We start from the raw sequence: 22,364 nt of genomic DNA, 5'->3' as shown, positions 1-22,364 counted from the left end.
AGAATTATTCAGTGCAATCCCAAACCTTACAAAACCGCTTTACTACTCTTGTAATGAGAGGCAGCCCAGAATTCCCTGGGATTCTCCCTTGTTGCAGCAGATTAATAAAACAAGCTTTGTTGGACACCTGGTTTGTCCCTGGTGGACTTAGCTGTTAGATTTTATCACCCAGCTCAAGTATCACCTCTTCCACTAGATCTTTGGATGAAATTTTTTCCTCCCCCGCTCCCAAAGAACTTTATTCATATGTCTCTGATGTTAACCATGTTAGGACTTTCCCGTACTAGATCGTTAAGTTCCTGTAAAGACAGGACTGTGTGGGATTCCTCGTTGTATCTGAGAGTTCTAATGAAAGGAATGATGTGCACCAGGCCAGACTAAGATGGAAAGGCACTGACATCACCTGGAGACAGCTTTGTACAGATGCTTCCTAGCTAGAGTTTTCGAGAAATCCCTGAACAACTGAAAATTTACCCTCAGTTGACCTGTTCAAAGACAGTTTCCTGGACTCACATCTTTACTAGATTCCAGCTCTTTATTTTTTTAAGTGAATCTTTTCACTGTTCCCAAGGCTGACTGCAGCTTTTTCCTTTTTGTCCCTCTCACCCATCGAGAACTAAATAGCTAGCAAATAACTACCTAGATGTCTCTGAGTTGTTCTTCGACATATGCCATGCAATACTTCATACCATGCTGTGCATGGGACAAATCCAGTATTGACTTAATTAGTGAAGAAAAGAATTTCTTTAGAGTTGATTCAAGTGAATTCTCAATGCATTTATAATATCCAGTTTCCAGGCCCGTAAATGATAATGGACCAAACCAACGCTAAATAATGACCCCTTGGAAGTAGAGCCACCCTGTGTGCCTCCAGTGAAAGAAACCTTGTAAGCCCTACTTTGATACCTCCTTGCTTATTACCTTCTTTTTTTAAAAAATTTATTTATTTATGGCTGCGTTGGGTCTTTGTTGCTGCGCGCAGGCTTTCTCTAGTTGCAGCGAGCAGGGGCTCCTCTTCATTGTGGTGCATGGGCTTCTCTCTGCGGTGGCTTCTCTTGTTGCGGAGCACGGGCTCTAGCTGCACGGGCTTCAGTAGTTGTGGCACGTGGGCTCAGTAGTTGTGGCTTGCAGGCTCTAGAGTGCAGGCTCAGTAGTTGTGGTGCATGGGCTTAGTTGCTCCCTAGCATGTGGGATCTTCCTGGACCAGGGATCAAACCCGTGTCCCCTGTATTGGCAGGCGGATTCTCAACCGCTGAGCCACTGGGGAAGCTCCTATTGCTTTCTATGTATTCTTTCAGAGCCAAATTTCTGATTTTCTTTCCAGGCATACATCCCAATTGGCTAAGGAAGAATAATGGAGTTACTCTTTGGAGATGTGGTTTTAGAAAAGTTCTTTTCAATATTCTGATAAGTACTTAAGAAATTGCTGACAGGTCTGTCTCTCTTTGTGCCAGTCTCATGCAGCCTCCTAGTATAAGGCAATTGAGCTTTGATTCCGTGGTTTTTAATGTTTTGGCATCCTTTTTTATTACTTGGATAAAAGTTTCCATGGAACATCTTCCCCTTTCTAGTGAATTTTGTTGATTATCATCTCAGAAAAAAGCTGTTCTCTTTCAGTCCTTGGCAAGCCCACCTTTTTTGGTCACACATAGACACCCACACTGTCACCCATGTTCTCACCCTCCATAACCAGTTACCTTCCTGGTTCTCTCGATTACATCATGGCAGAGTGACAGAATGGCCAGAGCAGTGATCTGAGATAAAACAAGCCCTAGCCGTCTATGAGATCTTGAGCAAGCCACTTAACCTCTTTGGGTGAATGTTAGTCTCCATGTGAGCAATCTGTTCCCACCCTATCTGTCTCATGACATTTAACAAAATAATGGGATTTGTATACTATAAACTGCTTGAATGTATTTACTAGGTGCTATACATAAAATATGAGTTTCAAGTATTGCTCTGCTTTTCTTTACAGAACCAAGTTCTTGCTTTCGTAGCCTTATATTCAAGACCTTTGAATATGTAGTTCTTATCCATTGCTCCTCATGGAGAAGACTCTACAATCCTGTTAATACTCAGCTGTATTTCCAACAAGCCACGCCCTTTCCAGTCTCAGTACCTTCCAATGCGCTTTCCTCTGCCTGCGTGGAAGAAATATATTTAAACCCCAAATTTCCTCCCAACCCAGAGAACCTCTCCACAAAGAAGAGAAAGAAAAGCCAGAATGTGATGCGCATCAGTTAAAAGGGACGCAAACACAGAAAGAAACCCCACTCTTCCATATAGTTAAGGGCAATTTGGAGTCGGGCGACCAGTGGGCCCTTAGCCTCCCAGGACACTGGGAGATCGGAGTTTCTCCCCCTTGACAATAACATTTCAGAAAGAGTGTTCCCAGGCCCTTGGGAAACAATCCTGAGTCGTGAGACTAGCCGTGGGCTTATTTAGCCATTAGGGATTGACATTCCTTTGAAAAGGGCAGAGAATTCAATTCTAAAAGCAAAGGGGGTGTCTTCCCCTATTTTGAAGAGGGACCAAGCGTCCAGCTTCTCACTTGTGCGACCTTCCGCCTGCACCAGCCTGCCGCGCCCAGCTCCCCGCTGGCTGCCGTCCTCCTGTTCCTTTACGAGGCCCGCTTCCCCGCCTTCCTGGGTCCCCCAGTCCAGCCCGGGGGTAACAGGAACGCGGCGCGCCCCGCCTCCTCCGGTTTACTAGACTTCCGCTCTCGGCCTCACAAGGGACTACCGAGGGACGCAGCTAACGCGCACCCAGCCTTGCCCTGGCGCCCCTCGTGACGTCATCTCCCAGGGCCGCGCGGGTCAGGTGACGCCACGTGCGTCTGCCAGAGGACGGTGGGAGTGTGCGCGGCTGCACCCGTGGGTGGCCGTTGGGGTGAGGCTGCTTCTTGGGGTCGTGGCCATCCAGTGCCATCAAGGGTCCCAGGCGGTGCCTGCCATCTACTGAGGCCAGGTGAGGGTCGTAGGGCGTGCGGGCTTTGCTGGGGTGCGAGGTGCGGGGCGCCGGGCCCAGTTGGAGCGGGCGCGCCGTCTCCAAGTTATTCCGCGCTTGGCCCCGTCGGTCCGGTGATCGTTGCGGGTGCTCGGCCCTGGCCGTTCCGTCCTGCGGTTGGAGGGGAAACGCAAGGGTGGTTCTAACCGAGCTTCTGAGGGTCCCGTTCGGAGTACACATGCGGCCTTGGCAGGCAGAGCCGGGAGGAATGGGCTCGTGGGTATAGCCTCCCAAGGGGCGAGAACTAGGGAGGCGACACGAAACCTTGCTTGAGCTGACCCCGTGCCCCCTCCAGGTGGACGGCCCTCGACTGCTCTGCAGCAGATGATCTGTAAGATGGCCTGGTAAGTGATACTGCCCCGGCCCCAGCTCCCCGTTCCCGGAACTGGGCCCGCAGTTCTTCTCCACCACTATTTCATGGGGAAAAATGCGGATCGAGTCCACTTTTGTGTCATGGTCTACAGTTCTGAGAAAACTGTGGAAGAAAAGGCGATTTTGTGTAATGAGGTGGTGATAAGGATATTTACAGGGTCGAAAGGAATGAAGTTAAAGTTAACCCCTGTCCTTTCAACTGCTTGACAAAGCTGCCTCTCCCAAGGCTCCTTCCCTTACTCCCTGAGCCAGAACGGATTGCTGTCTGGAGTCCTTCCCTTCCTACTGTTTGTCAGTTATCTGTGTCCAGTGGGTAAACCCAAGTAGGACTAATTCAACCCGTGATCTCTTGTCCCAGTTTCTGGTCCCGGCTGGTGCTCAGTAGGAGTACGGCTGTCTGTCCAGAGCTTTAGGGGCTGGAAGGAATGTGGGCTGCAAGCCTCCAGCGTGCTTGGGTCTGCAGTGACCCTGTGCATTCCTACAGTGCTTGCAAGAAAAATTTTGAAATGGTTTGAGGCCTTGCCCTGCTCCATCCAGAGCAAGGTTATAGAAATTTCAGACAATTGCCTGCTGCCTTCCCTATCTGGTGTGCTGGGCAGCATACAGATCTGTAGTGTCTGATGTGGTGACCACTTGACACATAAGGTTAAATTTAAAACTCAGTTTTTCATTCCCACTACCTACATTTTTAGATGCTCAGTAGCCACATTTGGCAAGCGGCTACTATATTGCACTGTGTAGATTAGAGAACGTTGATATCTTTGCCGAATTCGTTTTGGATTTCGGGTGTTTGCTCTGTTCCAGGCTTGTGGTAAATTTTATTGTATTATTTTATTATATCCTTCAAACAGAAGCCTTACAGAAGTTGAAAGTGAAGCTCAGAGGGAGTGGTGAAGGTGGAGTTAGGCCCGCAGCAGGGAATAAAGAGTAGAAAGGAATGATAGGGATGGGCCCTGCCCTTTGGGACATTACCATTTGCGGGTAAACCAAAGAGAACCAAAGGCTAAATTCTGCAGCGGTGGAATGGAGGGAGGGAGGAATGGAATCCAGAAGCGGGTAGGAAGTTTTGGTTCTAGGGAAATGCCCATTGGGCCTTGCCTTGGGGCAAGGGCTGTTGGGTTCAGGCAGGGATATGACTGGCATGGTCATAGCAGGGCAGCACAGCTCCTATGCTTCTGCACGGCGGGGGTCACACCACACCTTCTCCCTTGAAGGTCAAGGCTTCTAGCAGATTGGGATCTCTCTCTTCAGTCCAAGTGCAAATGCTGAACACACCAGTTTCCTGGAGCTGCCGTCGGGACACCTTGTCGGTGAGTCTCATGGTTCTGCAGTCCTGGGAGCGACGCACTGGCCGCCCTTTGACTTTCTTTTCAAAGATGTTCAAATAGGCAGCCTGGGTATGTACGAGGTAGTACTTCCAGAGCAGAGAGCAGGCCTGCCCACTGTCGACTAAAAGATTTGGCTGTCCTGTGCTCAGGGTGCCTTTTCTGTGATGCAGCCCACTGCGTTGTGAGTGCCTTCTGGCTCCCCTTGTGTCACCCAATGGGAAATGGGGCTGGTGGGGAACGCCGGTGCTCTGTTTACCTACTGCTGTGGTGAATAATCAACTGTCTTTGCTTTGTGTCTCCTACCAGCTTCCATGTAACTGATGGGCTACCTTGTCACGTGCCATTGCTGGGGAGGTATGTCAGATCCTTCACAGTTCCTGACAGCACAGCCTCCCAACCCCCAACAGACTCTGCCCTGTGTTCCTGCTCCAGCTTCAGCAGCAGAAATCCCAGGATGTGAGAGCTAGAAGACACCTGAGAGATGATCCCTTCCGTGGATGACAGGTTCTTCTGGGGACCCTGCAGTGGTAAGTATGCAGGGTCTGGCCTAGCAAATCACTTCACTTCCATTTTATATGTTAATTTTCCGTAAGTCCCCTTGTCAAGAGGTTCAGAACCATCCATTTATTCTTACCTTCCCATATTGTGAGTTGGGTGATTGAGTCTCAGAAAGATGAGTTGTCTTTAAGCTCCCGAGACTGTTTTGTGGACAGACAGCTGTCTACTGTCTGGACTCATGGAGCTCTGATTCTTTGGCGTGGCATTTTGTTTGCCTTTGTGGTTTGGGATTCAACCTGCAGCCTTTTCCCCAAGAATCTCCTAGGTCAGTGGTGTGTCAGCCTGGAAAGGGTGGGCTGCTGCTACGTCTCTGTCACAGAGGCCTCTTGGCGCATGGTGGAGTCAGGAGTGGGAACTCAGGTTCATTTCTGTTGGTTGCCACTCCGTAGCAGTTGGCAATTACAACAATCCCTGGCTATATCCTCACGTCACTTTATTTTAACAGCAGGCCTCCAAGTTGTTTCCTTGTTTTTTATAGATGAGGAAGTGGGAACTGAGGTGGTGGCCTGCCCACACTGACACACCTGGTGAAGGTGCAGCAGAATTTGAACCCAGGCCTTGGCACCACAGTTCAAATCCTCACTTGCTCCCCTTCCAGGAGTCAGGAATTTCTGGTTCTTGGCCCACCTGAGGTGTGGGTGGCTCAGGGCCAGGTGTGCATGTCTGACTGACCTTCTCTGCCCCCAGGTTTGGGTGCCGTGTTGTCTGCTTCCAGAACGAGGATCTTCACTGTACATCAGGACCCAGCCCCTCTGACATCTCTTGAATGAGAAACGAGGGGTTTAATAAAACGGTGTAAAATTTGTAGTTCAGTCCAGCCTCTGTTTCTGTTTTCCATATGTTAGGTACAAGGAGGAGGAGGGCCTTCCCCTCCCTGAAGGAGTTTCAGCGAAGTTTGAGGGGGCCCCTGGGGTGTCTCCCACTCTCATTGCTTTTGAGACCGCAGAGTGGGTGGAAGGGCAGCAATTCTGCAGTAGCTTCCACCGGCTTGTTGGCGTTCTGTGTCTTTTGTCCTCTTCACCAGCGTGGGCCAGACTCGGTTACACACCAAAGTGTTGAGGCCACAGTGTGTGGATTGATACTTTTAGGATGAGTGATGCCCCCTCATGATCTATTTCATTTGATAAATAACTTCACAATGGAAGCCCATTGAGCTCAACATTGTGACCTTTTCAAGGAATGTCAGCAGGTTAGGCCAAGGCCGACTGAGCTAGAAGAGATTCGGTGAGCCACGTTTACATTCAGTTTGTTAGTGATGTTGTGAATGGGAAAGTACCCAAAGGTGCCTGCACTGTGAGTCACTGCAGCTACACCCTGACGGGGCAGGGGCAGAAAGCCTCACAGCTCAGAGCCGGCTACCAGGGGAGACGCTCCCGCCAGCCTCCCGAGCAGAGGAGGAAGAGGGACGGAGCAGCTCCTCTCGAGCACCGTCAGAGGATGAGCTGTGTGGCCTTTGTGGCTCATGCTGCTCCGGGGCGCTGGGCAGGGCCCTTCCCTGCAACTAACCCAACAGTATGTATGCGCTGAGATGAGGTGGGAAGTAAAAGCAGATCCTAAAGTGGGTACAGTTGTGTAGGGGAACTGAGAAACAAAGGGACTGGGGACCTGCTACTGAGCGCAGTGGCACCAGCAAGGGGGGCCCGAGTGAGGGGCCATCGAAGGGACTGGACAGAGGGCGGCATCTTGAAATTGACCTAGATCAGCTAATGAGAGTGAAACTGCCGCCCTCAGCCCCCAGGGGCACCTCCCTGCTGTCCTTCCATCCTCCCTTGACCACCTGTTTGTTCCACCTGTCACTGTGCCCCAACTTGTCAGACCCTACCCCGGGGAAGCTGCATATAGGGCCACCAGTTGTCCTGCCTGAGACCAGCGGACCCAGAGGTCCAGCCAGACCCAGGACGGGGAAGGCTTTCTGGTGTGCTGTCTTTGGCCTCATAGATAAATGAGGCACTGGGTGGCAGATCCTTTGCGCAAAAGCCGTCAGTGGAGAGCGCAGTCCTGATCGCAGTGAGGTGCAGGGCCACACAGTGGCAGGGTCTTCAGCTGGGACTGGTTAACCCACGGGCCAATCCCCAACCTAAGAACAGTCTTGACATCTTTACATGGAGAAAAAAAAACCCAAAGAAAACTATTTTGTGACATGAAATTTTTTTTAAGTTTTTTTCTTTTTTTTTTTTGGCTTTGGCTTTGGCCGTGTTGGGTTTTTGCATTGATGCGCGCAGGCTTTCTCTAGTGGCAAGTGGGGACTTCTCTTCGTTGTGGTGCGCGGGCTTCTCACTGCGGTGGTTTCTCTTGTGGAGCATGGGCTCTAGGCTTGTGAGCTTCAGTAGTTGTGGCTCGCGGGCTCTACAGCGCAGGCTCAGTAGTTGTGGTGCACAGGCTTATTCGCTCCGTCACGTGTGGGATCTTCCCGGACCAGGGCTCGAACCCCGTGTCCCCTGCAGGCGGATTCTTAACCACTGCGCCACCAGGGAAGTCCCATGACGTGAAAATTTTATCGAGTTCAGGTTTCAATGTCTCGAGTTTCACTGGAACAGCCGCTTCATCTGTTTCACTTATTAATTTAATGCAAACCCCGGGCCCAGAGGTTGGGGAAGTGAAACCTTGAGGCTCTGTGAGAACTCCCCAGGTACTCCTGAGCTTTGGTTTGGAAAACCCTTCAAAAGCACCAGCCAGAGAGGCAGGGGGTGCGAAGGGGGTCTTCAGAGACTGGGAGGATGAAACTTGACCAGAATTTGCTCAAGAGAAGCCCCAGGCCTGGCGCAGGGTGGAGCCAAAGCCTGGTCCGGATGGGAGGGTCCCCTCAGAACAATGGGCGCAGTGCTGGGAGGCTTGGTTTTATCAGGCATTTGAAAATAAGCACTTTACAATTTCATTAGATATGTATTCGTTTTAAAGTATTTGAAGGAAAAAAACCCTTGCATATCAATGTTTCAGAGTTTAAAAAGTGAGTTGATTGATGAGGACCTACTGTATAGCACAGGGAGCTCCACTCAGTGTCCTGTGGTGACCTAAATGGGAAGGAAATCCAAAAAAGGGGAGATATGTCTACGCGTAGCTGATTCACTTTGCTGTACAGCAGAAACTAACACATTATAAAGCACCTATACTCCGATAAAACTTAATTTAAAAAAAGAGACTTTTGATCACACTTGGTTAGAAATTTTATTCTAGTCTCGAGCTAAAATGAACCAAAAATTTTATTCTCGTCTAGACCCTAAATGTCACAGAATAAATTCTTTTATTCATTCAGGTTAAAAAAAAAAAGTGACTTGACTGAAAGACAGTTCTTAAACTAGCTTTTTGAGTAGAGAATGCCAAAGGTAGTACACGGATGACTCAAACTTGGGAAACGCACTGCCCTCCCTGTGCGAGGGGAGGGATGAGAGAGAAGTGCCCCCCGTCCCCAACCCGGACGCCCTGTGGTCCAAGTCTGAGCTGGCCCGTCTGGCCACTTGTAAAGGGCCCGCCTGCTCCACGGAGAGGAGTGAGGCCACACCTCTGGGAGGTGAGGACCGAGGTGGGACAGGAGGGCTCCTGGTGCAGCTCCTGGTCCTCACTACTAGAGGGACAGGCAGGTGGGCCCCGAGGACGCAAAGGACCCTTCTGGGAAACATCCGGAAGCCTGGACCAGTGGCAAGACTGGGTCTCAGCATGACGAACCCAGACCGCCAGCCCCGTGGCTGTGGCGGGCTAAGCCTGGAAGCTGGCTGAGTGGTTCACATCGCAGCGTGGTCACACTGGGAAGGAGTGCTGCCTAGGCTCCTGCCCCTAGGGCCTGGGTATCGGCATTTGTCCACCTTTTGTCAAGGTGCGATGTACCTACCCGAAAATCCGCCTAGAGTTGAGGTCTGAGAGTTGGAGGCTTTTGTGGCCACCGCCACGTCAAGAAAACCCTGCTCACAGCCCCACCCGTGACTCGGGTGCAGCAGGGCTGGGGATTGCAGAGACTTGGCTGCTTGGGGCGGTGGTGGGGGAGATCACAGAGGGTCAGCGTTTCCTTGACCACATCGACGGTGAGGCACGCCCTGAGGGGAACCAGGAAGCAGGGATCAGAGCCCCTTGGGAGGGGACGGCAAGCGGGGAGGGCAACCCCTCCCTGGGGCCACAAGAACCCACTTCCTACTTCACCACACTGCTGCGGGAGGGAGGGCTGGGCCTGTGCGAGAGCACCCGTCCCCTGAGCTGCTCTGCACAGGAAGGTCGGGGCAACCTGGCCCGGGTGCTTCCCGCTGGCAGGATGGAGGACGAAGGCCCTGAGTGCGGCAAGCCCGACTTTGTGCTTTTGGACCAAGTGACCATGGAAGACTTCATGGAGAACCTGAAGCTCAGGTAGACCTAGGGCAGGGGCTCCCCTTCTCCCCATCCCCACCCCCGCTGGTCTCCGCCAGCCCCAGCCCCCTGTCTGGGTGACCGCAGGGGGACGTCGGGACAGGAAGGACTGTCGCCTCAGGGCCAGGGCAACCAGCCAGTGCTAGAGCAGGCTTCCCAGACCCGGGCCTCCCACACAGCCCAGCTGCCTCTTGACCCCTCCTCCTGGCAGGTGCCAGGCCCCCTGGACCAGGTGGAGGCTCCATCCCCCTTGTGGGGCTGTGCTGGGCCCTGGGGGCTCCAAGGGAAGTGGTCCACCCTGGGGGGTGCAGGTGGACAAGCTGAGATGACACTCTCAGGGGGGCATGAGGGGTGCTTCAGGGAGTGGCTGGTAGAAGTGACACGGGGCCCTATTTGCCAGAGGGCAGAGGGCAGGGAGGAGTTGGTGGTGACATGGGGTGGTTTCACCCCTGGACAGCCAGGGGGAGCAGAAGGTGACTGTGCAGAGCTTGGGGACAGGTCCCACTGGCCCCGGCACGGGTGGGCCCTGAGCCAAGGATGGGGAGTCAGACAGGAAACGAGCTTCTCTTTTGTATGGGGCAGAGAGCTAAGCATGATTTCACTTCTTTCCTATAAACTAGCTTCTGAGACAGGTATTAGCATCTCCGTATTAACGATGGAACCCTGAGCCTGGGGCCACACAGCTTGCAGATGGGAGAGTCTGTCTCCAGCAGGTCCCCGGGTGTTCAGGGAGCCAAGCCAGGGAACTCCCGCGTCCGAGGCAGCTGAGGAAGAAGAACCCGGGATGGGCTGTCAGGGGCAGGGCGGGTCCGTCAGGGCAGCAGGCGGGCCAGTGGTCCTCCCAGGGCAGAAGAGTCCAGAGAGGGATGATGGACACGGGCACCCTTCTGGGTGACTAGGCTCCTGAAGGGAAGGGTCAAGAAGCCTGAGGAAGTGCCCGGGGGGGAGGGTGGCGGCACCACTCCCAGTCCCTGCTGTCTGGGTGGGGCTGGGCTGGGTCGCTTCTGCTTCTGGGTCCCCGCCCAGGTCTTGAGACGGAAACAGCCGGAGGCCCCTCCCCCCGCCTCCCACCCCCATCTCCGCCGGGTCCTCAACCCAGCTTCCCACGCTGCCAGCTCCGCCTTGCCCAGCAAGGCCTCGGGCAAGTCAGTCCCTTAATAAAGTGGGTAGTCATGATTCCCGTGGCATCGGGATCCCCGTGGAGAGCAGCTCGGATCCCACCACTACCTTGTGTGGGGTGCGACTCCGGCAAACAGCACCAGGAAGCCTCAAGTCAGCCGGCAGCCCCTCTCCCCCCAACTCCCTCGTCTACTCTCAGCCCTGCGGGTGGGCCAGGGCCCCCCTGCCCCCGGACCTAGGTGCGTGTCCCCGGGGCCCTGAGCACTGAGGACCGGCCCTGCCCCTGCCAGGTTCGAGAAGGGCCGCATCTACACGTACATCGGTGAGGTGCTGGTGTCCGTGAATCCCTACCAGGAGCTGCCCCTGTACGGGCCTGAGGCCATCGCCAGGTACCAGGGCCGCGAGCTCTATGAGCGGCCGCCCCACCTGTACGCTGTGGCCAACGCTGCCTACAGGGCGATGAAGCGCCGGTCCAGGGACACCTGCATTGTTATCTCAGGTACCTGCCCTGCAGCCAGGGCCCAGGCTCTGGCTCACAGCCCCCCTGGGCCCCAGTGTTTTCATTTGTCAGTGACGGGGAGGTGACTGGAGCACCTGGGAGTGGGGGTGGGTACCAGGAGCCGGTTAAGGGGGAGCAGCCAGAAACTCTGTCTGACTGTCCTTCTTTCCGGCAGGGGAAAGTGGGGCAGGGAAGACAGAAGCCAGCAAGCACATAATGCAGTACATCGCGGCCGTCACCAACCCTAGCCGGAGGGCCGAGGTGGAGAGGTGAGGGCGCGGAGGGGGCGGGGAGGGGCCTCATGCCTGACGGGGGGCAAGAGACACAACGGAGCCCGGCTCAGGCCAAGTTCAGTGGCTGTCAGCAAGGCTCCAGGTGAGCCGCAGCCCGGACCCCTCGACCCAAGGAGAGGCGAGGCCCAGCCTGTGGGTGCCTGCCCTTCCTCTAGGGACAGGAAGGGAGTGAGGTGCAGAGGGCCGACAGACGGGTGCTGGGCCCTCACCGGGACCTGATGGAAGTGGAGAAGTTGGCCGGCCCGTCAGCAAGGCCCAGGATGCCAGGCCAGGTGCCAGGGTTTGGGTCGGGAACCCAGAACCCAGGGCCCAGCTGCCTGCCAGCTGCTCACCAGCGGGGATTTGTAGGAGCAGCTTCCTATGCGGGAGCCCCGGCTCTTCCTGCTGAGGCGGGGTAAGGTGGGGCTCGGGGCAGGAGGGGGGTGGGAACAGCGATGGAAGTTCCCAAGCACACATGGTTGGCAGCGCCGAGCCTCCAGACCCAGCTCCCCACTGGGCTGCAGCTTTGGTCTGGGAAGGCAGGGCCAAAGCCTTTCAAGGCTCAAGCCTTTACAGGACAACCCACGTGAGCCCTCTGCAGGTGCCTTTCCCAGCATCTCAGGGTCAAAGGCCTGCAAGGGGCAGCGCAGGGGGAGGCCAGGCCCTCAGGCTCCCTCTCCCCCTGCGATGGGGAAGCCTCAGACGGGGATCCGGGACCCGGGCACGGTCCCCAGCGCGAGGTCTTTGCGTTATGGCTCCTCTGCCCCACGCAGAGTCACGGACGCGCTGCTCAAGTCCACCTGCGTGCTGGAGGCCTTCGGCAACGCTCGCACCAACCGCAACCACAACTCCAGCCGCTTTGGCAAGTACATGGACATCAACTTTGACTTCAAAGGAGACCCCGTGGGGGGACACATCCACAGCTACCTGCTGGAGAAGGTGGGCCTTACCACCGAGACCCTGGGCAGGTGGGCCGCACAGAGGCCTCCCTCGGGGCGACCAGGCAGAGCTGCCCCACCGCGCCGAGCCCCCCAGGCCGGGCACCCTGGGGGCGGGAACCTACCTCCTTGGGTGTCCCAGCTTCACCGGGCGGGGCTCCCCCTGCAGCCAGGTCAGCCACCACCCCCACCTGCGCTGCCCCAGGGGCTCTGGGACAGTTCCCCTGGGGTGGCGCCAGCATCCAGGCCTCGGTCCAGCTGCTTCTCTCTCCTCAGTCTCGGGTCCTCAAGCAGCACGTGGGCGAGAGGAACTTCCATGCCTTCTACCAGGTGAGCCAAAGCAGGCAGGGGGAGACCTGCGGGGCAGGCCTTCTGATTGCCCCACCCACAGTCCCTTTCCCGCCCTCTCCCTCCATGCCATCGCCCCGGCCCCGCCCCTACCGCGGTGGGAGCTCCCTGGACATGGCTGTGCGTGCACCTCATCTGACTCTGACGTGGGGTCCCCCTGGACGCGGGCAGGGCAGTGTCCACACCACGTCTGACACTGAGGTGGATTCTGGACACTGATAGTGTCTACACTGGGATAGACCCACTGAGGTGGTGTCTCCCTGGACTCAGGTGGTTACACCATGCTTGGCCCACCGAGGCGGGATCTCCTTGGACTTGGGTGGTATCTACATTCTTTCTGACTCACTGAAGCGCGTCCGCCTGGACATTGGCAGTGTCTACATCGTGTCTGATCACTGAAGTAGGTCCTTCCAGGACACAGGCAATGTCTGCAGTGTGTCTGACCTCTGAAGTGGGTCTCTGTGGACTCAGGTGGTATCTACACCACGTCTGACCACTGAAGTGGTCTTTCCCTGGATACGCGTGGTGTCTATACGGTATCTGACCTAGAAGTAGCTTCTCCCTGGGCTCAGGCGGCGTCCACACCATCCCTGTGCTGATCCACACCATGAATTTGTTGGGTCAGCAGTGGTTGAAGGACGCGTCTGTTTGTCCTGCGTACGTGGGTGGGGTCTTCGGAGCTCGGGGGCCTGACGGAGGTGTGTCGGGTCCTCCAGGTGCTGCGGGGCTGTGAGGACAAGGAGCTGCAAGAACTGCACCTGCAGAGAAACCCTGCGCTATATACTTTCACCCGCCAGGGGGCGGGGCTCAGTGTGAGTGGGGGCAGGGAGCCCAGGCTCTAATCACGCTTAGTCCCAGGGCCCCGGTGCCGGTGGCCAGTGACTTCGGCAGGGCCCAGGGCGCTGTGCACGGCTCAGAGGGACTGGTGGGGCCCTGACTCGGCAGGCTTTCCGTTGGAGGAATCGGGGCTCAGCGCCGGGATGGGGCTGCAGTGGGTGCGCGCTGGGACAGAGGAATCGCGGCTCAGCGTGGCACTGGGGTGCTGAGCCCTTTCTCCCCCAGGTCTTGGACAGCGACGAGAAGAGCCACCACCAGGCGGTGACGGAGGCCATGCGGGTGATCGGCTTCAGTCCTGAGGAGGTGGCCTCCGTGCACCGGATCCTGGCCGCCATTCTGCACCTGGTGAGCCTGGCTGTGGGCTCTGCGGCCATTTCCCCACGTGGTGCCCTGGCCGGGCGCCTCCCCTGGGGGAGGAGACTGGCCTCTGACAACCCAGCCATGTAACTGGCCCACTTCTCCCTCTGCTGAAACTGAGTTGCTTTGGCTATGGGTTCCCACAGACCGGGCCCTGAGCCGTGGGCCCTGCGTGCCCAGAATGGGCCTGCTCCTTTTCTGGGAGATCAGCCCAGACTTAACAGGCAAGGGCAGTCTGGGCTCAGTAAAGCTGAGCACATGCAGACCGGCCTTTTGCTTCTGTCACCTAAGAGCTGTGTGGCCTTGGGCGGGTTACTCAGCGCCTCTGAGCCTTAGCTCTCTCTGAGGAAGCATGAGGAGTGGGTAGCACATAGCCAGCTGCAGAAGGATGCAGTGGGACCATTCACATGACGCTCGGGTGGGAAGCCTTGGGGAAGGCTCTGGCGTGCTCCAGGAAGCGCTTCCCTCTCTCTCTCTGGCTGTGTATGTGGTAGAAGCCAAGCTCTACTGTACCCCGCGTCCCTGCCTCCCCCCGCCCCCCCGGGGGCAGAGGGGTGCAGCAGGCTCCTCTGAGCCGCGGAGCCTGACTCTTCGTGGTTCCCGCGTCACCAGGGAAACATCAAGTTTGTGGAGCTGGAGGAGGGCAGTCTGGAGCAGAGGCGCCTGGCGGTGACTGATGAGGTGCTGGTGGACCACGTGGCTGAGCTGACGGCCACACCCCGGGGGATGGCGCTGCGCTGCCTGCTGGCTCGCACCGTGGCCTCGGGAGGCAGGGAACTCATCGAGAAGGGCCACACTGTGGCCGAGGCCAGCTATGCCCGGGACGCCTGTGCCAAGGTGCTCTGGAGGTGGGGGGGCAACCTGGAGGCCTTCCCGGAGGAGACGAGGCCAGAGGCAGTCAGAGGCAGCTGGCTCCTGGCCTCTTCCCAGGCAGTGTACCAGCGGCTGTTTGAGTGGGTGGTGGACCGGATCAACCGTGTCATGGAACCCCGGGACCGGGACCCCCGGCGCGATGGCAAGGACACAGTCATCGGCGTGCTGGACATCTACGGCTTCGAGGTGTTCCCTGTCAACAGGTGGGTAGCCCTGCCACCACACCCTGACCCCGCCCACCCTCTAAGGCCGCCTTAGTCCTGGGGAGCTCGGCTGGGCTGGGGAGCAGGGGGTCCGGCGTCGGTGCCGGTCGGTCCCTGGCCCCAGGCTCGTGCCTTCAAGCCAGCCTCAGCTGTGCCACCGCCCACTGGTGCCTGGGAAGGCAAGATCTCGGCTCACTTCCGCTCGCTGGGACTCCCAGATCCACTCCAGGGCATGCGTGCTGGACTTGGGGGCAGGCGGGTAAAAGAGCTGCCCGGAGCGGCAGATGCTCCCTGACAGAGAGGCCACTTGGGGCGCCTGGCACCGGCGCCCTCAGGCAAACTTCAGGGGATCTATTTGCGGGGAAGCCTGCCGTTTGTTGGGCTCGCTCCCCATGGAGCAAAAGCCCTGAGGCGGGCGGTCGAGGCATGACTCTCAACGGCCCCTCCGCCCCCAGCTTCGAGCAGTTCTGCATCAATTACTGCAACGAGAAGCTGCAGCAGCTCTTCATCCAGCTCATCCTGAAGCAGGAGCAGGAGGAATACGAGCGGGAGGGCATCGCCTGGCAGAGCGTGAGTGCCGGGGCCCGTCCTGCACACCTCGGGCCCTGGAGGGAGAGGCATGGCGCTGGGCGGGCGGGTGTGTGCAGAGGAGGGCTCCGGGGGGCGGGCGCCGGGCAGGAACTGGGGCGAGAGGCCGGCCGACAGGGCTCGGGGCCTGCCCTGCTCGCCCTCCCGCAGGTGGAGTACTTCAACAACGCCACCATCGTGGACCTGGTGGAGCGGCCCCACCGGGGCATCCTGGCTGTGCTGGATGAGGCCTGCAGCAGCGCGGGCCCCATCACCGACCGGATCTTCCTGCAGACCCTGGACACGCACCACCGCCACCACCCGCACTACACCAGCCGCCAGGTGCCCCTCCGCCCCTGCGGTCGCCCCTGCCCTGTGCACCCCCGGCTGGTCCCAGCACTGGAAAGGGCGCCACAGGGGCCACGCTGCCTGTCTTGGTGGGGGGGTCCTTGGCGGTGGCTCAGCCTTCTCTGCAGGATTGTCCCCCCTCCCCCAGATCCCCCCACAGCTTCTGCGCCTTGACCTGGCCTGCCCCCACCCATAGCTCTGCCCCACAGACAAGACCATGGAGTTTGGCCGAGACTTCCGGATCAAGCACTATGCAGGGGATGTCATGTAAGGGCCACCCACTGAGCGTCTGGTCCCCCCCTCTGCCCCCTCCCCTTTTTAAGGCACTGAAAATATGCCCTTCACCAGATTCACAAGTAAAAAGCATACAATGGGGCTTTTAAGATAGCGATTCTCAGCCCTGGCTGCATCATAGAATCTTCTGGGAAGCTTTTAAAAAAATGCCCATTTCTGGGAGAGGGGCTGGAGGTTCCGAGGTGCAGCCAGGGTGGGCCTCTGCTCCTAGCCCGGGGCCAGTTCTTGTCACGCCTTGAGCAAAGCCTGCACATCAAGGTGCAGGCCAGCGAGGAGGAGCAGAGGGGCGAGAGGCTGTGTTTCTGACAAGCTCCCAGGCCAGGTGGACACTGCGGGTCCTCAGGCCACACACCGAGTACCGAGGCCCCAGGTGTCTTCCAGGAGTGGCCATGATTATTATTAATTTCCCTGTCACTCACCTCACCCGGAAGTGGATCTGAGGTGACACAGAGAGAGGCACAAGTGTCCAACGTGTCCTTCGCAAGAAGAAGAAGTAAGAGTCCAAAAGACGAAGCTACCAGAAGTCAGATCCCATGGCCCTGAGCCTTTCTAGGAGCTGCAAGTGAAGCCAAGATTTTAGCGCTGAGCTTTCTAACAGTCAAAGGACGAGACGATGAATCTGAGGTTCTCAGTGCCACTGGAACAAAATAGACCAATGACTCAGGAGTTCCTGGTTGTAATTGCAATCGCCGATAGTTTTGGAAACTCAGTAGGCACTGTTCTGAGCTCGTGGTCCCTGCTGAGGCACAGAGAGTTTAAGTGACTTGTCCTAGGTCAGGTCACACCGCATGTATGTGCTAGAGCCAGGACTCAGTGAGGCGACATTTGGCATCTTTCAGGAGAGAAACTTCTGAGGGAGGAGGGCTTATGTGATGAGAGGGAAGACAGAAAGGAGAGGGGAAGGAAGAGAGGCTGACCAGGTGGGAGGAGGGGGAGGGGCATGCTGGGGGCCATCCGAGGGCCCCATCTCCTCAGTGACCCTGTCCCCCCTGACCAGGTACTCGGTGGAGGGCTTCATTGACAAGAACAGAGACTCCCTCTTCCAGGACTTCAAGCGGCTGATGTACAACAGGTGAGCAGACCCTGTGGGCATGCGTGTGGGCGCCAGAGGGCAAGGGCCCAGGGGCTCTGGCTGGAAGGGCCTTCAGACACTCCGGTCTGACCCTCCCAGACAGCCTGAGGGTCAAAGCTGAGGCCATGAAGCTTACAAATGGCCAGGCTGGGGTGTGGGCTGTCCTGGAGGGCTGCTGGCCATGCAGCCTGTGTCCACAGCACGGACCCCACCCTGCGGGCCATGTGGCCAGACGGGCAGCAGGACATCACAGAGGTGACCAAGCGCCCCCTGACGGCCGGCACGCTCTTCAAGAACTCCATGGTGGCCCTGGTGGAAAACCTGGCCTCCAAGGTACGGCCCCCCCCCACCCCACCCTGAGCCTGGATCCTTCCGGATCCTTCTGTTTCCTCTCTGCTGCGAGCCACACCCCCTCCAGCAGGGAGGGGCCAGCCGCTGCACAGGTTAAGATGCCCTGGACCAGGCCGAGGCCTGAGTCAATGCGGGGTCCCAGCAGCCTTCCCCTGGCCTCGTTGCCTCTTGGGGATGGGCTGGGGGAGACCTTGCTCAGAGCTTGGGTTGGCCCAGCCCTGGTCCTGCCCAGATACGGGGTTAGCTTCTGGAAGCTGGGGCCACAGGGACAGGAGAGTGGCACGAGCACCTTGCAGAGCTCGGGGCCCAAAGTCAGAGGGGGCAGTGGAAGGACAGCAGAATATCCAGAGACTCAGCAAGGCCTCTGGGAAGCGAAAGGAAGGGCTAAGGGGCTTTGCTGCACGGTCAGAACCTGGCTCTGGGCCAGCGTCCTGCCCGCACCCAGCACTGGGCTCCCAGGTCCCAAGCTGTCCGCCACCCCTCATCCCCGGTCTCCTCCTGGCCTCAGCCTTCGGCTTGCCCTTGGCCCTCAGCCTCCCCTTCCCCCGAGAGCCTCTTCCCCACGCGCACGCGGACGGACGGCCGCGTGGGAGGATGGAGACGGCTCGCTTGCTGCCCCTGCCGGGTGACTGTAGGGCCGTGACACTGGCCTCTCCGAGTGTCCTTTGTCCCCACAGGAGCCCTTCTACGTCCGCTGCATCAAGCCCAATGAGGACAAGGTGGCCGCCAAGCTGGACGAGGGCCACTGTCGCCACCAGGTCGCATACCTGGGGCTGCTGGAGAACGTGAGGGTCCGCAGGGCCGGCTTCGCTTCCCGCCAGCCCTATTCTCGATTCCTGCTCAGGTACGGCCCCCTCCCCCAGGGGCGTGTCCTTGAGGGGTTCCAGCAGCGGGCCGCGGGTGCCCAAAGCAGCGGGCGCTTTTCAGACTTCAAGGCGGGAGCCTGCACGCTGCTGACCTCAGGGCACTGACAGTCACCGAGGTCCCTCCTGTGACACACGGCGTGGGGCGGGGATGGGCTGCACGGGATCGGCAGGGAGGGTGTGCGCGTGGCGCTGGAGTGTGCGGGAGCCGGGGCGCGGGGCGGGGGCGGGGCGAGTCAAGGCGCGGGTGGGGGGTCCGCACTCCTCCCCAGGGTGTGGCGCCCACTGCCCGGTCCTTCTGTGACAGGTACAAGATGACCTGTGAGTACACGTGGCCAAACCACCTGCTGGGCTCCGATAGGGCGGCCGTGAGCGCCCTCCTGGAGCAGCACGGGCTGCAGGGGGACGTGGCCTTCGGCCACAGCAAGCTCTTCATCCGCTCGCCCCGGACGCTGGTCACGCTGGAGCAGAGCCGCGCGTGTCTCATCCCCATCATCGTGCTGCTGCTACAGAAGGTGCGGCGGGGCTGCACGGCCACCACGGAGGGCGTGGGAGGATGGGAAGGAGAGAGCTGTGTGCGTTCCCCGGGGAAGGGGAGAGATGGATGTGTACCACCCGGAGTTGGGGGAACGTGCGTGCACTGAGGGGAGCACAGGCACACTTCCAAGTACACTTCCGGGGGAGCTCCCGCTCGCAGGTGACAAACCGACACAGAAACTGACTTAAGCAAAAAGTGTGGATGTTGTTCGGGTCACCTCTGTTCTGTGGCCACCAGCCTCAGGCCCAGGTGCTCAAGACAAGACATTCAGGAATCTGGCTTCCTTCCTTCCTTTCTTTTTTCCTTCTTTTCTTCCATTTATTCTGAAAGATTTCAGACCTGGAGAAAAGCATGCAGAATGGTGTGCTATATTCCCACACGCCTACTGCCCCGTGTCAACCACGTCACGTACCAACGTGGTTTTGGGTAGACATCGCACCTCTATCCCAGTTATTCTGAAACAAATCATTTCATTTATGATCATTTCAGTATGTCTTCCCAAAGGATAAGGATTCTCCCACCTCTCCCCATAACTTTATTATTTTTTTTTTTTGTGGTATGCGGGCCTCCCTCTGTTGTGGCCTCTCCCGTTGCGGAGCACAGGCTCCGGACGCGCAGGCCCAGCGGCCATGGCTCACGGGCCCAGCCGCTCCGCGGCATGTGGGATCCTCCCGGACCGGGGCGCGAACCCGGTTCCCCTGCATCGGCAGGCGGACGCGCAACCACTGCGCCACCAGGGAAGCCCTCCCCATAACTTTTTATTTTTAACATTTCAAACCTACAGAAAAGTGGAAAGATTCGTACAATGATTACTATTCACCTGGATTGCTCCAATTATGTTCTCCCCTCCCCCCCCGCACCCTGTCTCTGTCTCTCTGTCTCTATCTCTCTTTCTCCATACGCACATACTCACATGCATATATTTGTATTTTTTCCCAAACCATATAAAGTAATGACACCCCTAAATCCTTCAGCAGGCATATCCTAAGAACGAGGTCATCCACCTTGATAACCACACTGACATTAGCACATTCAAGAAGCACATTCAAGAAGCCTAACACTGGGACTTCCCTGGCGGTGTAGCGGTTAGGGCTCTGCGCTTCCACTGCAGGGGGCACGGGTTCCATCTCTGGTGGGGGAACTAAGATCCCGCATGCTGCAGGGCATGGCCAAAAAAAAAAAAAAGAAACCTAACACTGATCAAATATATTCTACACATCTGAATGTCTAATATGTAGGCCATGTTTAAATTTCTGAAAGGGTTCCGCTATGACCCATTACATCTTTTTTTTTTTTTTTTTTAATGGTATGGTAGAGCAGTCATTTTTCTCTTTTTTTTTTTTTGCCTGCGTCGGGTCTTTCCTGCTGCACACGGGCTTTCTCTAGTTGCAGCAAACGGGGGCTACTCTTCGTTGCGGTGTGCGGGCTTCTCACCACTGTGGCTTCTCTTGTTGCGGAGCACGGGGCTCTAGGAGCGCGGGCTTCAGTAGGTGTGGCACGCGGGCTTAGTTGCTCCGCAGAATGTGGACCTTCTTGACCCAGGGATCGAACCCATGTCCCCTGCATTGGCAGGCGGATTCTTAACCCCTGCGCCACCAGGGAAGTCCCCTATTACATGTTTTAAAAACCCAGAATCCAACTAAGGACGACACACTGCATTTCATTGTTACCTCTGTTATCTCCTGTAACGCACAGGGTTTTTTTTTTAAGAACATGACCTAATACCATCACAGAAACAGGATTTAGAAAGTTCACACTGACTTGCTGCTGTCCTGTCCAGTCAATAACCACATGTCCACAGTCGTGTCCTCAGTCTGTTCAACTCAGGGTCTATACGTTGCTTAAGTCTCTTTTAATCTGTGGGTTCGCTGGGCCGCTTGCCTTGTAGGATCTTCAGTCTGGGTTTTGATGGTTACATTCTCGGGGTGCCCCTCCATTTTGGGGCCTCCTAAGGTGAGGGAGGCGGGGCCTGGCAGGGCCTAACGGAGCACCGCCTCCCACTGGCCCCCCAGGCATGGCGGGGCACGCTGGCCAGGCGGCACTGCCGGCGACTGAGGGCCATCTACACCATCATGCGCTGGTTCCGGAGGCACAAGGTGCGCGCTCACCTGGCAGAGATGCAGCGGCAATTCCAGGCTGCACGGCAGCCCCCGCTCTACGGCCGTGACCTTGTGTGGCCGCCGCCCCCTGCTGTGCTGCAGCCTTTCCAGGACATCTGCCAGGCGCTCTTCTGCAGGTACTCGCCCTCTGCCACCGCCCCTCCCTCTTTTCCACTCAGCTAGAGCCCACTGCACACCCGGACCGGGCCATCTGAACCCCTTGGTGCTAGCCAGGAGACAGGTGGTCCCATTGGATAAGCAGGAAAACAGGGGGCTGTGCACATCAGGTGGCTGCCCACACCCCACAGCCGGTGGAAGATTCCTAATGTCCCCGGCACCATTCTGGACATCTGGAGGGGATGCAGGCCTCCATCTCCTTGCTAGAGGCTTGCAGGGAGGGTGGTGGGTCAGAGCTAGAAGTGGGGGAAACTCTGCAACTGAGCAGGGCTTTGAAGGCTGAGTAGGAGTTCTTTAGGAGAGGTGTGAAGGGCAACCAGCGTGCTCAGAGCAGGAGAGGCCACCTTCCACTGAGACCAGGTAGGCTGGGACACAGAGGGTGGCTAGTGCCTGGCTGAGGAGCTTGGCCTTATGCTGTGGGGGAAGGGACATGAAAAGGCACTAACGTGTGTTCTCAGGAAAAGGGGCAGAACCAGGAGTAGAGAAGGGTGAGGCCTGCACAGGGGTCTCTCTGACTACCTGGCCCTCTCCAGGTGGCGGGCCCGGCAGCTGGTGAAGAACATCCCCCCTTCAGACATGGCTCAGATCAAGGCCAAGGTGGCCGCCATGGCGGCCCTGCAGGAGCTGCGACAGGACTGGGGCTGCCGGCGGGCCTGGGCCCGGGACTACTTGTCCTCCGTAAGTGTCAGGGCTGCGGGGTCTGGGTGCCAAGGAGGGGCTCAAGGCTGAAACCTTGCCCATGTCCGCCTCAGCTGCCCTCTCCCTGGCCTGGCTGTCCTGTGGGCTGTACCCCTCTGTTCCTGCCCCTGGCCTCTGAAGTTCAAGGGTTTTCACCCAGAACCAGCTAGCCTGGGCTTTACTCAGCACCTCCCCCTCGGCCCTACTCCCCCTTGCCTTCCTGTGTTTTCAGGTCAGCCCCCCCATTCTCCGGCACAGACCCCCCTTTTAGGCACAGCCCCCTGACTCCATGCCATAGCCCCCCTTGGCCCACACGGGGGCTGTGAGCCACCCCC

The 22,364-nt window shown here is 57.5% G+C and overlaps 1 protein-coding gene, 2 long non-coding RNA genes and 1 other non-coding gene across 4 annotated transcripts in view; 3 read left to right on the top strand and 1 right to left on the bottom strand.

Moving 5' to 3' along the window:
• Positions 1-1,270: 1,270 nt before the first annotated feature.
• On the bottom strand, positions 1,271-2,687 carry LOC129392148 (uncharacterized). The gene is made up of 3 exons (XR_008617498.1): positions 2,552-2,687; positions 2,120-2,141; positions 1,271-1,341 (listed from the first exon to the last, which is right to left on the bottom strand). It is a non-coding gene; the product is annotated as an uncharacterized lncRNA (long non-coding RNA).
• Positions 2,688-2,812: 125 nt separating this feature from the next.
• Positions 2,813-6,076, top strand: LOC102980507 (uncharacterized). Its single transcript, XR_448509.4, has 5 exons — positions 2,813-2,967; positions 3,302-3,350; positions 4,593-4,688; positions 5,013-5,233; positions 5,952-6,076. It is a non-coding gene; the product is annotated as an uncharacterized lncRNA (long non-coding RNA).
• Positions 3,811-3,943, top strand: LOC112061963 (small nucleolar RNA SNORA9). The gene has a single exon (XR_002890466.1). It is a non-coding gene; the product is annotated as a small nucleolar RNA SNORA9 (small nucleolar RNA).
• Positions 6,077-8,445: 2,369 nt separating the features above from the next.
• Positions 8,446-22,364, top strand: part of MYO1G (myosin IG) — a 24,019-nt gene continuing 10,100 nt past the window's right edge. Inside the window, exons 1-18 of the mRNA XM_007118907.4 lie at positions 8,446-9,596; positions 11,006-11,214; positions 11,390-11,483; positions 12,260-12,425; positions 12,701-12,754; positions 13,489-13,584; positions 13,835-13,954; positions 14,579-14,803; positions 14,897-15,042; positions 15,498-15,612; positions 15,781-15,951; positions 16,154-16,224; positions 17,249-17,323; positions 17,524-17,656; positions 18,352-18,518; positions 18,845-19,052; positions 21,088-21,311; positions 21,885-22,029. Coding sequence (XP_007118969.1) covers positions 9,505-9,596; positions 11,006-11,214; positions 11,390-11,483; positions 12,260-12,425; positions 12,701-12,754; positions 13,489-13,584; positions 13,835-13,954; positions 14,579-14,803; positions 14,897-15,042; positions 15,498-15,612; positions 15,781-15,951; positions 16,154-16,224; positions 17,249-17,323; positions 17,524-17,656; positions 18,352-18,518; positions 18,845-19,052; positions 21,088-21,311; positions 21,885-22,029 — 2,511 coding nt within the window. The 5' untranslated portion in view covers positions 8,446-9,504. The remainder of the gene's footprint in view (positions 9,597-11,005; positions 11,215-11,389; positions 11,484-12,259; positions 12,426-12,700; positions 12,755-13,488; positions 13,585-13,834; positions 13,955-14,578; positions 14,804-14,896; positions 15,043-15,497; positions 15,613-15,780; positions 15,952-16,153; positions 16,225-17,248; positions 17,324-17,523; positions 17,657-18,351; positions 18,519-18,844; positions 19,053-21,087; positions 21,312-21,884; positions 22,030-22,364) is intronic.

This window comes from Physeter macrocephalus, chromosome 5 (assembly GCF_002837175.3).
Source record: "Physeter macrocephalus isolate SW-GA chromosome 5, ASM283717v5, whole genome shotgun sequence".
NCBI classification, from domain to species: Eukaryota; Metazoa; Chordata; class Mammalia; order Artiodactyla; family Physeteridae; genus Physeter; species Physeter macrocephalus.
Note: the sequence above shows the minus strand (reverse complement) of the source record. Positions and strands in the feature narration are given on the sequence as shown.